We start from the raw sequence: 15,721 nt of genomic DNA on the forward strand, positions 1-15,721 counted from the left end.
GGACCCCGCGGACTTGAGACGGGGTTGGCGATCCAGGCGATCTGGGTGCAAGAGAAGCGATGGCGCCGGTGGTGTCGAAGCTGCAAGCGGAGACCAGGCTCGGGTCGCTTCCGCAGCGGGCTCTCGTCCAGTACCTGCGTCTCCTGCGGCTCTACCCGGTGCTCACCAAGGCGGCCACCAGGTCGGCGCGGGCAGCTTTGCTGGGCTCGGGTCAGGGTCACCGTGGGCTGTGGACAGTCCCGGGCATTGTCAGTCTCAAGGCAAGGATAGCTTGAGTACTGACAGCCTGAAACCACAGGTCATCTCAGTGTGCACTGTCACCCCTAGGCACTCAGGTTGGGGGGGAGCGATCAACCCGAGTCCGATCCACCTGCGGCCACTGTCAGGCCCAAGCACAGCAACTGTGAGTCCCCGGGGCATTGTCATTCCCGGGCCAGCCCGGGAGTATGATCACCCTATGGGCACTATCAGCCCTGGGCAGGGCAGGTCCCAGGGGGACGGTCAGCTTCCAGCGTGGCCCCACACAGCCCAAGCACCAGAGCTTGCAAAAGGCCAAATTGTCAAGTGTCCAGTGACCCTTTAACGCCCTTAATCACAAAGCCCAGTGTATTTTCTTTTGTGTACTCGGTCATGAGAAGTAACTCTTAGTGTAATAAAGGGAGCTCTGGTGACCTACTGCAGCTAAACTAAAGGCAGGCAGTTCAAATTCACTTCCTGCTCCACGGAGGTAAGATGAACAATCTTCCCTGTGTGATTTACAATCTCTGAAAACCCACGGGAGGGCCAACTATGGGAGGTTTTGAGGTCTGAGTAATAATGGCGTTCTATGGTCTCGTGGATAAAGATGGGCAATCTCCCATGTGATTTACAGCCTCTGAAAATCTGCAGAAGGGTCAGCCAGGAGTCAATTCTGACTCAGTTTACAGCCCATAGATATGCGCAAGCGTATCTTCTGAGCATTAGCGTGTTCAGGGAAGGCCTGGACAGGGTAGGAGATTCTTTGACTTGGAGAGTTTTGTGATTTACGTGCCAACACAAAGCTCTGCTCTTTGCTTTGGAGAACTAAACTTTTCTTTTTTAACCTTTTTTAAAATAAATTTTAATCAAAGTTTATAGAGACTTAGGATTTCCAGTCATTCATTATTGCACTTTTCTCCCTACCCATCCCTCCCTCCAATTCACTCTTCTTGAAAAAGAAAAACTCTTTCATTGTTATGCAATCCCTTTCCCCCAAGTCCACTCCACTATGCAGCCTTCAGTGTGGACTTCTGTAATGACAAGAATACTCATTCATATGTCACTTTTAAACAGTTCTCTCATCTGTTTCAATGCAATATACATCATTCCTCCCCTCCTTTTCTGTCTTCCCTCAACCCTGATGTTAGTCCCAGGACTAAACTTTTTATGAGATATCTCTGGCTTTTATTGCATTTATTTGATTTCATAAGTTAATTTTTTCCATTAATTAAGCATTTTATAAAAATGTATATACAGAGTGCTTCCAGTGTACTGGATACACAGCAATCAAAAGTTCCTACCCAAACTAAACAAAAGCAAATATATAAAGTTGTGTGGGAAGTTTTTGGTCCATTTTCCTGGGGAGGTGACATCTGAAAAGAGGATTAAATGAATGGAGGGAGCTGTCATCTCTACCGTTTTTAAAATGGAAACTTCTGTTATGATAAGGATATGCACATGGAGGGGTAATAAATAATAAAGATCCTTGTACACTTTTCCCATTTCCCTTTGTGGTAACACCTTGCAAAATTATAACATCATAACCAGGATATTGATATTGGGACAAGCCACCAAATAGCCCATTTTACTTGTCATTCACATATAGTAAGAGGGTCAGTGTCCCACTGACTCTTCCTGTTTTCTGATCACTTCTCTGCCCTCAGTGGGTTTTTGTCAGTACTTGGAAACCTCCTGGCCCAGATGATTGAGAAGAACCGGAAAAAAGAAAATTGCTTACAAAATCTTGATGCCAGTGGGCCTCTCAGATATGCCATTTACGGGTGAGTGCCATTGGGCTGCTTTACTAAGAGTCAGGATAAATGCCAACAAAGCCAGCACCCAAAACAATTTTATTGAATAATCTTAATTTACAAAAATAATTTCTTTTAAAAAGCACTGGAGTAATTATCATGGGAAAATCAGAATGGTGATAGAGCTATCGCTACTAATTCACTCCTTTCAGAATTGGACATGGGAAGTGGGAGGTGGCTGCTGTAATTGGGCAAAGACACAAGGACAGATAGCTCACTGGAACCTGTGTTCATGGAAGAGAAAAACAAACACAAACGTGAAAGAGGACTATTTGTTTTCATAGTAGAAACATCCAGAAAAGAAATACATAGATAGCCTGAAGAATGTTCAGCTTCTGAACCACTTTCTTAATTAAAGAATCAGAAATTTTACCAATTAAATCCAGTGTGAGCATTCTGTTTAACAACAGTGTTACAGTGGGTTATGTTGAGTCTTCTGCAGCTAGTGCATTTTTAATTCAATGTTTGAGGAATTCAGCATACAGAGAACAGCAAGTGTGGAGGTCCTGGGGAGGGAGCAAGCCAAGTGTGAGGAGCAGAACGAACCTCCGTGTTGCTGGAACCTGAGCTGACGCCAGGCGTCATGGTTCTTTTCTTATCGTACTTACTTCAAGCAGTAATTCTGCGTGTGCTAGGCTTTAGTGCAGGTTCCAGACATAATCCTACCTCTCGAGAGTGGTATCTCTTCTCTAGAGAGCGAAAAGAAGATGCTGTGTAACTAAGCGGAGGCCCAGTGGTGTAGTATGTCACATATTGGGCTGATAAACTGAAAGGCTGGCAGTTCAAATCCACCAGCTGCTCTGAAGGAGAAAAACAGGCAATCTCCTTATGAATCAGAATTGACTCGACAGCGGTGGGCAGTGGGTGTAAAACTAAAAACAGATAAGAGCAAACCATTTTATACAAAAAGCTTTTTTTCAAATTTCACTAGAGTTCTCCCATTCCTAAGATTTCTGTTCTCTTTACTACCATGAATTCTGCTATCAGGCCATCTCATATCCTGTGGTAGAGTTGGAGGGAAAACCAGGAACCACCTGTTGAGAGGATATTTCAGAGCTGAAGGTGAAAGACCCCGTAGTCCCAGCCCTTTTTTTCATTGCTGAATTTCAAGGGGCTCTAGATTCTATTATCTCAGCAGACATGGCTTTCAGTTCTCTCCAAAGTGCATATCCTTGGGAATTTGTAGTAGCAACACACATCAGCCCATGTGCGACTGGCAGCTCCAGGTCTTATCCTTACACCTAGAGAGATTTTTTAAAAAAAAATTTCTTTTTATTATTTTGTGTGTGTGTCCCTTCAAATCGGATCTGACTGGTACAGGAGGAGGTTGTCCCTTTTTCAGCAGAGCATCTGGTGGATTCAAACTGCACATCTCTGGAATTGCAGTGCAGCTTCTTGCCACTAGGCCACTAGAGCTTGCCACCTATAGAGATTTTGATGGTGCACCTGTTTATTTATCACAGAGCACATGCTACAAGCTAGCCCTTATTCTAGGCACTGGGACATGATGGCAGATGGGACAGGCATAATTCTGTCTTGTGGTGTTTACCTTCCTGAGAGTGAAAAGAGAGCACTATGTAACTAAGCAGATGAGAGAACTATGTAAGTGTGGGACACCTGTATTTCATAAGGTAGAAGAGGGCCCTGAGTGGCTGGACATGGGAGCACATGCTGGCTTGACAGATGGGAGAAGCCTCTCAGAGGAGGGTATTGGAGCCCATAACGGTGATAAGCAGTTGGTCACAAGACAAGGTGCAGAGAACACTGTGAGTAAAGGGAATAGGAAATGGAAATGGAAGAGAGACAAGACATGACAGATCTCATTTGGTTGAGGCAAAAAGAATGCCTGAAGCAGCGTCAAAGAAAACACACTTTCTTGGTCCTGCTAAGCTGGACAGTCAGTGTTGATGGTATGTTGAGGAGGTGGGGCTTAGCACCTGGGATCCGGGGTGAAGCTGGACCAGAGGAGCCCCGTCCAGGTCACACCCACCTGGGGCCGCAGGTTCTTCTTCACAGGGCCGCTGAGTCACTACTTCTACCTCTTCCTGGAACACTGGATCCCCTCTGAGGTTCCCTTGGCAGGAGTCAAGAGGCTCCTTCTGGACCGCCTGGTCTTTGCCCCGGCCTTCCTGTTGTTGTTCTTCTTCGTCATGAACTTTCTAGAGGTGGGTCCGGGATAGTTCTTCATTTAGGACAGAGAACTCTTAACCCAGCAGCCATGGGAGAATGTGGAGGGCTGGGAAGGGCTGGAGTTAACCATGATCGTGGATGGTGCAGGGCTGGGCAGCAGCTTGTTCTGTTGAACCTGGGACTGTTGAGAGTTGGAATTGACCGGGACAGCACCGGTACTGTAACCACAACAGTACTGTTCCAGCTGCTTCTGCACCCTGCAGTCCCCTATCGTGACATGTCACAGGCTGCACGCATTGCACCATATCAGGCCTGTGTCTATCCTGTAAGGCTGCTTGTCCAGTTAAGTCCTAGAACTGTTCTCTAAAGGCGGTCCCTGTGCTCCTAGCAACAGTGTACTGTAATCACAGCCCCACGTACGTGGTTCCCAGGTCTGCACTCGGCAGCATAGCTCTTACAGCATCTTGCTCTTCTCCCTCCTGCTACTGGATTATTATTCCTCAGAACAATCTGTCATTTAATAAGTAAAAACATTTTAGAGCTTTTTATTTGTGAAGGTGATCACCCTTTATATCAGCTATTATGTGATGCTTGTCAATTTTTTTCTTTTTTTATTGGAGCATTTGTTGGGACTTTCCCCCCCTTTTCTAGGGCAAGGGATAAAAGAATTTCTTTCTTTCTTTCTCTCTCTCTCTTTCTCCTTCCTTCCTTCCTCCCTCCCTCCCTCTTTCCTTCCTTTCTTCCTTCCTTCCTCCCTCCCTCCCTCCCTTCCTTCCTTCTCTTAGAGCCCTTGTTTTATCTGTTGAGAACTCTTTATATATTAAAAATAGCAATCGCTTTTCAAGTTTGCCTTTTAACTTCTCAAGCCCTGGTGGCACAGGGCCACTAGAAAAAAAAGTCTATGGTTCCAGTAGCGGTTCTGAAGGAAAAAATGAGGTGGCCCCCTTCCACCAAAATGGACCACCTTTGAAACCCTTTGGAGGGTTACCCTACCCTGAGTTAGAACAGATTATACAACAGTGAATTTTGGTTTTTTAACGTCATATAAAGTTTAAAAATTTACACAAAGTTAAAAAAAATTTACACAAAGTTACACATAAAACATCACTTAAAGTTTCTTCCTCTGCATGGAATTTTTAAAATTCACTCTTTTATTCAGATCCATCAGCCCTCTTTTATGACCTGCCTTCAAGGAAGAGAATATAATCTTACTCTGTTTTACTTTTCCGGTTTTATTTTGTACATCTTGATACTCTAATGATGATGGAAATAATTTCCTATACTTTCATTTACTATTTTCCTCCCTGTCTGGTATCCTTATGCTTTAATTAAATTTATGGGAGGGTGATTTTTTTTCCACTTAGAAGTTTATTTCATTACTGTTTTGTGAACATTATCAGTGTACTAAAATTTTTTTAAAAATTATTATTTTTTTGTGTGTACTGTCAAATCAGATCTGACTGGTACAGGAGGAGATTGCCCCTCCTTCTCCAGCAGATCATCTAGGGATTCGAACTGTGTATCTCTGGGATTGCAGCGCAGCTTCTTGCCACTAGGCCACCAGAGCTCCCTAGTTGTTATTGTTATGCGGGTTCCCGAGATTCCTCTTATTTCTATAGATATGCCACCCACATCCTGTCTCCATCAGACTACTTACATTACCATCATTTTTATCATATTTTGTTGTCAAGTTGGTCTTTTTTAAAAAAAACAAAGCAAAACAAAACAACTTTCTCCTCTCTATGCATTTTAAATTACATGTAAGGCTCCATCTATCAAGGCCTGTTTTTTTAAAAGGCCTGACCAGTTTTAACTGGCAATGCATCTGCTTGGGAGATTAATTTGACAACACTTGACACTAAGCCATCAGCAGCATTGGTGCTAGGAGAGCAGTGTAAGCCCCCTCAGAGGAGCTGTGTGAGTAGGGATGTGGGTCCTGGACAAGCACTTACAGGCAGAGCACTCTGCTGCCGCCCTGTCCCAGCCAACTGGATGGTTAAGCTCCTTATATCTGCACTGTTCGTAAAAGATACGGGAATGCACTGTCTGTTCATAAACGGGACAAAATGAAATGTTATAGTTTGTTTGTTTGACTCACATTAGGACCTCCAGACTTCGGTGCCATGGTAACAAGATGATTCACCACCTGCATTTTCGATTGTTCCTAGAGAAAAGACATGGCCGCCTTTTCTACGAAGATGAGTAAAAGTTTCTGGCCAGCACTGCAGATGAACTGGAGAGTCTGGACACCAATCCAGTTTATCAACATCAATTACATCCCCCTGCAGGTAGGGTCCCAGTCTGGCCTTCTGCACTCGGGCTTCAGAGAATGTCAGCTTCCCACAAGGAGCCCTGGTGGCATAGTGTGTAATGTGTCGGGCTATTAATGGAAAAGTCAGTGGTTTGAAGCCCCCAACCTCTCTATGGAAGAAGGATGAGGCAGTCTGCTCCTCTTAGGATTTACAAGCTCACAAACTCAGTGGAAGGTGACTAAGACACAGAATTCACACAACAGTAATAGGTTTGGTTTGTTTTCTCCAACAAAGAACATTTTCTGTTAGCTCTTTATGTGGTTTTTGCTTTCTTTCAACCACCTGTAGTTTTCTTTGAGCCTTGGTTTTGTACAGATGTTGCAGGGACTTAAAAGTAAAATCACAAAAATGGAGAGGTTTCTAACGCTTTTGGCAATGACCTTCACAAGAGCAACTTCAGAGGAGTGTAGGGGCTGCGGCCAGCAGTGAAGTCAGAGTGGATGGGGCAGAGAAGATACCACGAGTCTAGAAATTTCTTTCAGTGAGTTTGTGAAGAAGGATGGGTTAGGATTTTGGCTTGATGTGTTCCCGCGGTTAGATGCTAATGTAGAGCTGCTTGTGGGGTAGACACGCACATCCGCAGTGCTGCCCTAAAGAGGCAGGATTAGACTCTGAGCAGAAGCAATGACATGCTTTAGACAGAGGACTGTCCTTCACAGGACACGAGAGAAGATGGATGGTAGGAAGGTGAGGGGGGAAATCTTACTCACGTGTGCTCTCTTCGGCAGTTCCGGGTTCTGTTTGCCAACCTCGTGGCTCTGTTCTGGTATGCCTATCTGGCCTCCCTGGGCAGGTGAAGATGGCCAGAGCACCTGGATGCAGAGGATCCTCGCCCATACACCCAGTGTGTGAGAGCAGAACCAAGTCAAGAATTTATCTGATGAAATCCTATGACCCAAGATGCCCTAGGATGATGGGTAGAAAAAGAAACATCTCTTAATGTTGATACTATGTTTTTAAAAGGCAGTAGCTGTCTCTAAATGGTGCTACCCTTGAAATATAAACTACAGTAGAGGCAATTTTCATTAATCACCTTGGACTGAATCAAGATCACAATAAACTATAATGTGGCTTCTTGAATTTTAATTTCACAAACTGGGGTAATTGGGATGGGTGTGTCAGAGGCAATGAGATTGGCACAGGATAGAGCAGGGTTTAGGGCTGTTGTACATAGGGTCGCTATGAGTCACAAACGACTTGACGGCACATAACAACAACAAGCAAATTAACCTTGGAAGATCTTGGTCAGAGGACTACTCCCAAATGTCAAAAGAAGTGTTTTGGTGGTGGTGTTTTTTTATCATTTGGGGATGGAGTAAGCCATTTCCGAAAGGGAGAATAAGCCATTTCCGAAAGGGAGAAGTTTAGTGCACCTGGAAAAGTGACCAGGTCTCCATGTAACGTGGGTGGTGATGATTCCAGCTCTAGTATGTCAAGTCACAATGAATTTCACACTCCAGCCCCACCTGGCGGAGGATGAACAAACAGGATCTGAGAGATTTCAGATTACTGTCCAGGTTAGCCAGCATCTGCTGCAGCTTCACTCTGAGCCCTGCCTGATCCTGGGAACATCACTTGAGTTAGCGTCATTGATTCCCTGTATTTCTGTGCTGTGAGTGACTTGGTGTGCCTCATTCCACAAAGGAGACATTGAGGCAAGACTAGTTGGGAAGTGAGAGGCAGCTTGGGGATTCAGACATGGTTGCTTCAGTTCTCAAGCTTCAATACCCATTGCCTCATGGCTTCCAAACAGGGTAAAAAATGTATCTCACAGTTGTTTTGTGTATACATGTTCTATTTAAATCTATATAGTTAATACCAGTATATGGATATCTATATTAGTTTTTGAGGTAATAATCTAAACAGGAAATTCAAGTGGGCACAATTTCAGTATATATCTAACAATTTCAGTGTATACACGTTGTTGTTGTTGTTATGTGCCGTCAAGTCGCTTGTGACTCATAGCTACTCTATGTACAACAGCCCTAAACTCTGCTCTGTCCTTTGCCAATTGCACTGTCTCCGACACACCCATCCCGATTACCCGTTACTGAATCAATCCACCTCATAGAGGGCCTTCCGCTCCTGCGCTGTCCCTCCACCCTCCCAAGTATGATGTCCCTCTCCAAGGACCGGTCTCTCCTCACAACATGTCCAAAGTATGTGAAACAGAGCCTCAGGATCCTTGCCTCCAAGGAGCTGCCTGGTTTGACCCTTTCCAGGATGAATCTGTTTGTTTTCCTAGCAGTCCATGGTATTCTCAATACTCTTCTCCAGCACCACAGCTCAAAGGCATCAATTCTCCTTCTATTCTCCTTAGTTATTGTCCAACTCTCTGATGCATAACAAGTGATAGCAAAGAACACAGCCTGTATCGGACGCACCTTAGTGTCCAGAGAGACACCATGATGCTCTTCAGTACTTTGGAGAGGTACCTAACAGCAGACTTTCCCATGGCAATACGTCTTTTAATTTCCTGGCTACTGGTGCCGAGAGTGTTGATTGTGGAGCCAAGCAAGCTAAAGCTGTGTACAATCTCAATCTCTTCACCATCCATCCTGATGCTGCCAATTGGTCCAGTGGTGAGAATCTTTGTCTTCTTGACATTGAGCCTCAATCCATATTGGAGTCTCAATCCATATTGGAGACTGCAGTCCTTGACCATCTGCAGCAAGCGCTTCAGGTCCTCAGTTTCAGCAAGCAGGGTTGTGTCATCTGCATATCGCAGATTGTTAATAGATCTTCCACCAATTCGGACAGCACATTTCTCCTCATAGAGCCCAGCCTCCCGGATAATCTGTTCTGCATGCAGGTTGAAAAGGTATGGAGACAGGACACATCCCTGGCATACGCCCTTCCCAATTTTGAACCATGCAGTGTTTCCTTGCTCCGTCTGACCACTGCCTCTTGGTCCATGTATGTTGTTGTTAAGTGCCAGCGAGTCGCAGGCGACTCATAGCGACCCTATGAAGGGGAGTCCTTGACGCTTGGGTGCCTTTCATCCTCTTTCCAAGGTCATAGGGTTTCCGGAGGCAAGCTATTATGGAAGTGGATGCCACTCCTCCTTCCATGCTGGTCCAAGTATAGGTAGAAAATATAATTTCCTAGCACCAAACTGCTGGTAGATTCAAACTGTTAGCCTTTTGGATTGCAGCACGGTTTCTTACCACTGGGCTACCAGCGCTTCTTCAGATAATTGTTTTCACAGATTGGAGCTTTGTGACAACCCTTAAGTTCTTACAAGGCTGTCGGTGCCATCCATGGTTTGGTTGTAAGACAGAATTTTCTCTTTTACAAAGCTAGAAGCTCTCTCTCTCCCTACTAAGAATGGTCAGTTGAGACACTGGAACTTCCCACACAGTGAGGAACTTATTGAAAGAGACAGAGCCTGCAAGGGAGGTTATGAAGTGGGTTGGTGGGGCCCTACTACTCACAGGCTTGTTCAACAGAAGAACTTGGGGTTAGACTCCATCTCAAGTATTTGAGGCATGTAGCTAGAAGGAACCAGTCATTGGAGAAGGATATCATGCTGAGAAGGGTGGAGGGACAGTGGGGGAGAGGAAGACCCACTGGCTCAGGATAGAGCAGGTTTCAGAGCTTTTGTGCCTATAGGGTTGCTATGAGTCATCATTGCCTTGAAGACCCTTAACATTTACAACAACACAAAGGAGAACAGGTTGTAATGAATTTCATGTTCATAGAGGAAGGTGAGGAAGTGTGTGTGTGTGCGCGCGTAATTAAGTGTACAGCAACTAGTCTTCGAAGATGCACTCTATTGCAGGGGCTCCTGGGCTAACAAATAACAAACATCCCTTATTATGGGATGGAGTGCACGCCCTGCAACTGCATTCTCTGGTTCAAATCACAACGGTGGGTGAAAGCTGCATCCTAACTGATCGCCAGGCAGGGGCTGCTGGCCGCTTGTTCCTGGACCCAGGGCAGCGCTCTGGTTTTTCTCCCCGGGTAGAACTTTTGGGTGCACCGGCGAACCGGGCCATGCTGGCTTTATTGCGGTGATTCAGAACCGAACCGGCGATCCCTCCGAGAGGGAGCTGTACGACATCGATTACCGACGTCCTCATGGCTCACCGTCCACTGTGGCTCCAACCTACTGCAGCGCCCGGCACCCAGAGCAGCAGCGACCCCGCTGGTCTTTAAGCGAAGGCGGCGGGGTGCGGGAACTCCCCGGGGAAGGTCTCACTGCGCCCGGGACCCCGACAGCTCTGCCGGTTTGAGAAACCGCGGGAGGCGGGACTTCCGCGTGCGCGCCGGAAGCGAAGGCCTCCAGGAAGCGTGTCCCCGGCGGCGCGCCGTACGCGTCCGTTAGTGCCTGCCCATTTCCGTGCGCGGGAGCTAGCCGGCATGGCGTTCCGGCGGGCGCTGCAGCTGGCGGCCTGCGGGTTGGCCGGAGGCTCGGCTGCCGTGCTCTTTTCTGCTGTGGCCATCGGGAAGCCGCGAACGGGAGGAGCCGCGGAGCCGCGGGTGTCCGAGCCGCCGGGGTGGGCGGTGGGTGCACGATCCTCGCCCGGCGTCTGGGACCCCAACTGGGACAGGTACGCGCGGAGCGGGGTCCAGGAGGATGGGGGGCAGGATCAAGGCTAGCCGAGGGGGGGGCTTGGGGCTGGGGTTATGATCGGCCGGGGGACTCGGAGTCGGGAGGTTGAGAGGCGGGAGTCAGTGGGGGCTGAGATCAGGGCTGGCCGCGGGTCTTGGAGCCCGGGGCTCAGACCCCCAGGGCCTTCGCAGGTATTTTCAGTGCCGAGTGCCCCTTGTGGTCCACAGGCCGCCTTGATCTTGTGCACCGGCCACGAAACCCCGAGCCCACGCTTTCCCATGTATGGAAGAGACGGACACCTGTCTTACCTTGTTGTGTTGAGGAACCTGTAAAATGACATTTTAGTCCTGATTTGAAGACTAGGGCTCTGTTAGGCTCGCATCCTTGTTCCCATCCGTGAATTTGTCCCAAAGCCAAGAGTTGGGTGTCTGTGCCCAGGGCATGCCACATGCTGTTTTGATGATCCGGGCCAAGCCGCTCCAGAGTCAAGATAGGACTCTTGTAATCCAGAGTTTTCAGAGGTAGATTGCCAGGCCTTTCTTCCTGTTTTATCTTAACCTGGAAGCTCTGTTGATACTTGTTGAGCTTCAGAGCAACATGCAAGCCTTCGGTGATGGTAGTGGCTGACTGTGAAGTATGTTGCCCAGGAGTCGAACTTAGGTCTCCCATGTAGAAGGGGAGAGATCTGCCCTTAAACCACCAGTGTCCTTGAAAAGAACTTTCAGGACAAACCAATGTGAGTGTAAGGACAAAAGTGTTGGTTGTCATTCAGCACTTGAAACGTGGCCTGTATGGTTAAGAAACAGAATTTAAAATTTCCTTTAAAAACAAAATTACTGTCAATTTCTAACATCCTGTGTCACAATAGTAATTTTGATACATTGCATAAAACAGTATTACTGAAATTTTACCTACCTTTTTTTTTTTAACTTTTAAATGTGGCTAAGAGGTAGGTGGGTTTTTTATTATTATTATTTTAATGAAATTTTACAGAGATTTAGGATACCCCAGCATTCATTGTTGCACTTTTCTCCCTGCCCACCCTTCCTCCCCAAGGGTGGTTTTAAATTGGATACATTGCTTGGACTACATTTCTGTTTCATAGACAGGAAGTAGTTTGGTGTGTGTTCACCCAATCCTGACCTCCCTTCCATATGACACTGCACTTCCCATTGTGGGCGCAGAACTAATATTTATTGTTGCTGTTATGTGCTGTCATATCAGGAACTTCAGAGGTACTTAAAAAAAAATTCTACCCAAACTTTGGACTTACAGAAGACATTGTGGACCTTTTTCGAAGACCCACATCACACTCCTCTGTAAACAGGATTGAGCCAGCACGCGCCACACTGTTAGGTGCCATCAAGTAGGGTACAACTCATAACAACCCTATGAACAGTCAACCTGAACCCTGCCCTATCCTGTGCTCTAGCCTTACCAGCTGACACACTAGAGCCCATTGCTGAAAGCATCATGTCAGTGCATCTTCTCCTTCGCTACCCATCTTTCCAGGCACGCAGTCCCTTTCCAAGGAACAGCCTTACCTAGGTCCAAAATATGAAAGGCGAAGCTTTGCCAGCATCTCATTTAATTTCCCTTGTGTCGTTTACTCTTCTTTTGCTGTTTGTTATTCGCCTTTCTTTACTAGAACACAAAGAGCAGAAAGGTTTAGTTTGCCTATTTTTGTTTTCTTTTCACTTGCACCATCTAGAACAGGTCTGGCAGGTGACTGACTGTGGGATGGTTGGGTGGAGATGGCCTGGCCAGAAAGTAGGGAAGTACGTGGTGCTTGAGAACAGAATTTTCCTGGGATCTCTTATTAAATAAAAGATCTAAAAGGTTGCTCTTCCTCGTTTACAAATACCGTCTTGTCAGAATACTCAGAGGTGACTTAGGAACAGATGTCACAGGCCATCTTCATCTTAAATTCCAACTAGGAGAGAACCACCATCTCTCGTCAACCTGAGGAAAAGGAACTTGGAATCTGGAGAAGAGGAGTTGGCATCCAGGCTGGACCACTACAAAGCCAAGGCCACACGACACATCTTCCTCATCAGACACTCCCAGTACCACGTGGATGGCTCCCTAGAGAAGGACCGGACTCTCACGCCACTGGGTGAGATGCTTGGATGCGCTGGCCTAACCGCTCTGCTCTTGTCTCTTAGAGCTGCTCAATGGCCTCATGGTCCTAAACCCAAACATTGTGATTATCAGTACAGCTTAACTGGCTTGAGTCCGGCTTTTAAATTCTCTTCACTTTAAAAAAAATCAAACCGTGAATAAAATGTTCAAATGTGATGGGGTTCTTTGCACAGATGGCAGGTGTGTCCTGTGCTTTTGGAAGGCAGCATGCGGGTGCTTGCTGAAGTCTGCTTTTCATGTAATATTCTGGAGAGCCTTCTGTTAGGCACTCACATCCTGCCTGTTTGGTGTCCACCCTGGTCTACTCAGTGAGACCGGTCTGTGGAGAACTGGATGGACCCCGTGGGGAGGCGTGCTGGGTGCCCACCATATCTTGCTGCCCAAGCTTTTTGCCCCTTTCTCTGTTCACCTGAAGCATATCTGCAGGAAACATCCTTGGGAACAATGCCCAGTGGGGCTGGAGTAGCATTTGTATTTACATTTACTCTCTCCTTGGTAACTGAGATCTTAAGGATTTTATGTATTAAAATCTTTACCTGTCTGGTTGTTGGAATATGGGCAATGTTTAGACTTCATTTCTGGACATAGTTAAGAATTATTTGAGTGTAAACAGAACGTGCCTACCTTTAAGCGGTTATCATCTGGTCAGTGCTCTGGGTGGGGGTCACACGCTTTTCCCTAGGTGATCATATTGATTTATCTGGTGTCTCCTCCCCGCAAGGCCAGGCTTCACACGGTTAACACTCACCTCTTTTGTCCCCTGCCCAGCCCGTGATTGGTGCTCTGCATGGGCTTAAATGGGTGGGAAGCCACCATGGGAGGGTGTCCCCACTCGAGTCAGCCTCAAATGCGTCCCCATCCCCAGGTCGTGAGCAGGCTGAACTGACTGGAGTCCGACTGGCGAGCCTGGGGCTGAAGTTTGACAGGATCGTGCACTCGTCCATGACTCGAGCCATAGAGACAACAGACATCATCTGCAAGCACCTGCCAGGTGAGTCATTCGGCTGCCCCTGAGCAAGGCAGGCAGGTGCAGCCTCAGCTCGGGTGCGGGTTATGATCAAGCTGTGGTCAGGCAATGGGATGCTGCAGCCTCTCTGTGCTACGGGCAATGGGATGCTGCAGCCTCTCTGTGCTACTTTCTCTCTAGGGGTGTGCAGAGTCAGCACCGACCTGCTCAGGGAAGGTGCCCCCATCGAGCCTGACCCGCCTGTGTCCCACTGGAAGCCAGAAGCTGTGGTAAAAGCCCACCCCAATGTGCAGTGTCCCAGCTCTGAGGCCAGGTCCCCTCCGCCTCTTCTCCCCATCTCTGGCACCTCCATCTCCCCGTCTGCCCCATCTTGGGTCCTGGGGTGCCTGTCTCCTCCCCTCTGGGCTCTGCAGTGCTTCCGTGCCCTGTCTCTGTGCTCTCCACCACCAGAGTGCAGCACCTTTTGACTTACTGGATGATGGCAGGTTGGTTTTGCCTCCTGGCGCATTCCTTTGTTTCTGACACGTAAGATTCCGCTCTGCCCCCAGCAGTATTACGAGGACGGAGCCCGGATTGAGGCTGCATTCCGGAACTATATCCACCGTGCAGATGTCAGGCAGGAGGAGGATAGTTACGAGATCTTCATCTGTCATGCCAATGTCATCCGCTACATTGTGTGCAGGTGAGGGTGCTGGTTCCTGTGCTCTGTGGTGCTGCCCCCTTTGCTCTGTCTTTGACTTTCTCATTTGATCTACTCTGAGGCTTTCGGATAACAGAAGGCGTAGAGTTGGCATTCCCACTCCTTTGCCCCGATGACTCTGCAAGTCTAGCCTGGTGCATATCCTGAGCTGCTGTTGGTGTCCTCAGCATCGGAGGGAGGTCCCTCCGTCTGGGCTGAAGTCCTTCAGCAGGTCCCCCTATAGTGTGGGTCCCGGGCTGGCTTGTGGTGTCCTGGCCTGTCTGTTAATGGACTGTGACTAGGAACAATTCTTCATCTTCTGGGGTCCACAGCTGGTACTGTTCCTTAGGTCTGGAGCTTACACTGCCCCGGGCAGCTTGTCTCTGGCCCAGGCCACCCCACAGAGCTGGGGCTGCTCTGGTGGCTGCCAGCTGTCACAAGCTTTCTCTTCTCCAGGGCGTTGCAGTTTCCCCCTGAAGGCTGGCTCCGTCTCTCCCTCAATAACGGCAGCATCACCCACCTGGTGATCCGACCCAATGGCAGGGTTGCACTGAGGACCCTTGGGGACACGGGGTTCATGCCTCCGGACAAGATCACCCGGTCCTGAGGCCACTCTGCTCACCTCCTAGACTCCCTCCGTCCACATCCACCCGACAGGCTGTGCGTCAGTTCTTTTCTTCAAAGGTGGCCAGAGAAGAGAACAACTGGCTCCTGGCCTGAGACAAGCATGGCAAAGACCTCTGGGGCCCAGGCTGCACAGGGCTTTCCATCCTAGGATCTGAAAGATACCTGGGTTACAGGTGTTCCCTGGCACCTTTCCTGTGACAACGGCCAAGGCCCACCCACTGAGAGGCACAAGGGGACTACCACTCAGCAGCGCCACCTGGC

The 15,721-nt window shown here is 47.9% G+C and overlaps 2 protein-coding genes across 3 annotated transcripts; both read left to right on the top strand.

Moving 5' to 3' along the window:
- The first annotated feature begins 59 nt into the window (after positions 1-59).
- PXMP2 (peroxisomal membrane protein 2, 22kDa) lies at positions 60-7,287 on the top strand. Its single transcript, XM_006900975.1, has 5 exons — positions 60-181; positions 1,902-2,018; positions 4,051-4,213; positions 6,347-6,466; positions 7,219-7,287. Exons 1-5 carry the CDS (start codon positions 60-62, stop codon positions 7,285-7,287), a joined length of 591 nt encoding a protein of 196 aa, XP_006901037.1.
- Positions 7,288-10,840: 3,553 nt separating this feature from the next.
- On the top strand, positions 10,841-15,440 carry PGAM5 (phosphoglycerate mutase family member 5). 2 transcript variants are annotated; one of them, XM_006900976.1, is made up of 6 exons: positions 10,841-11,043; positions 12,983-13,161; positions 14,053-14,178; positions 14,335-14,423; positions 14,703-14,836; positions 15,290-15,440. In XM_006900976.1, the coding sequence occupies exons 1-6, from the start codon at positions 10,853-10,855 to the stop codon at positions 15,438-15,440; spliced, it is 870 nt and encodes a 289-aa protein (XP_006901038.1). In that variant the 5' UTR covers positions 10,841-10,852. The 2 variants fall into 2 exon arrangements, with proteins under 2 accessions (XP_006901038.1, XP_006901039.1); XM_006900977.1 differs by having other exon boundaries at positions 10,853-11,043; positions 14,706-14,836.
- Positions 15,441-15,721: the final 281 nt, after the last annotated feature.

Source organism: Elephantulus edwardii, unplaced genomic scaffold (assembly GCF_000299155.1).
Source record: "Elephantulus edwardii isolate Elephantulus edwardi_28Jun2011 unplaced genomic scaffold, EleEdw1.0 scaffold00304, whole genome shotgun sequence".
Classification (NCBI taxonomy): Eukaryota; Metazoa; Chordata; class Mammalia; order Macroscelidea; family Macroscelididae; genus Elephantulus; species Elephantulus edwardii.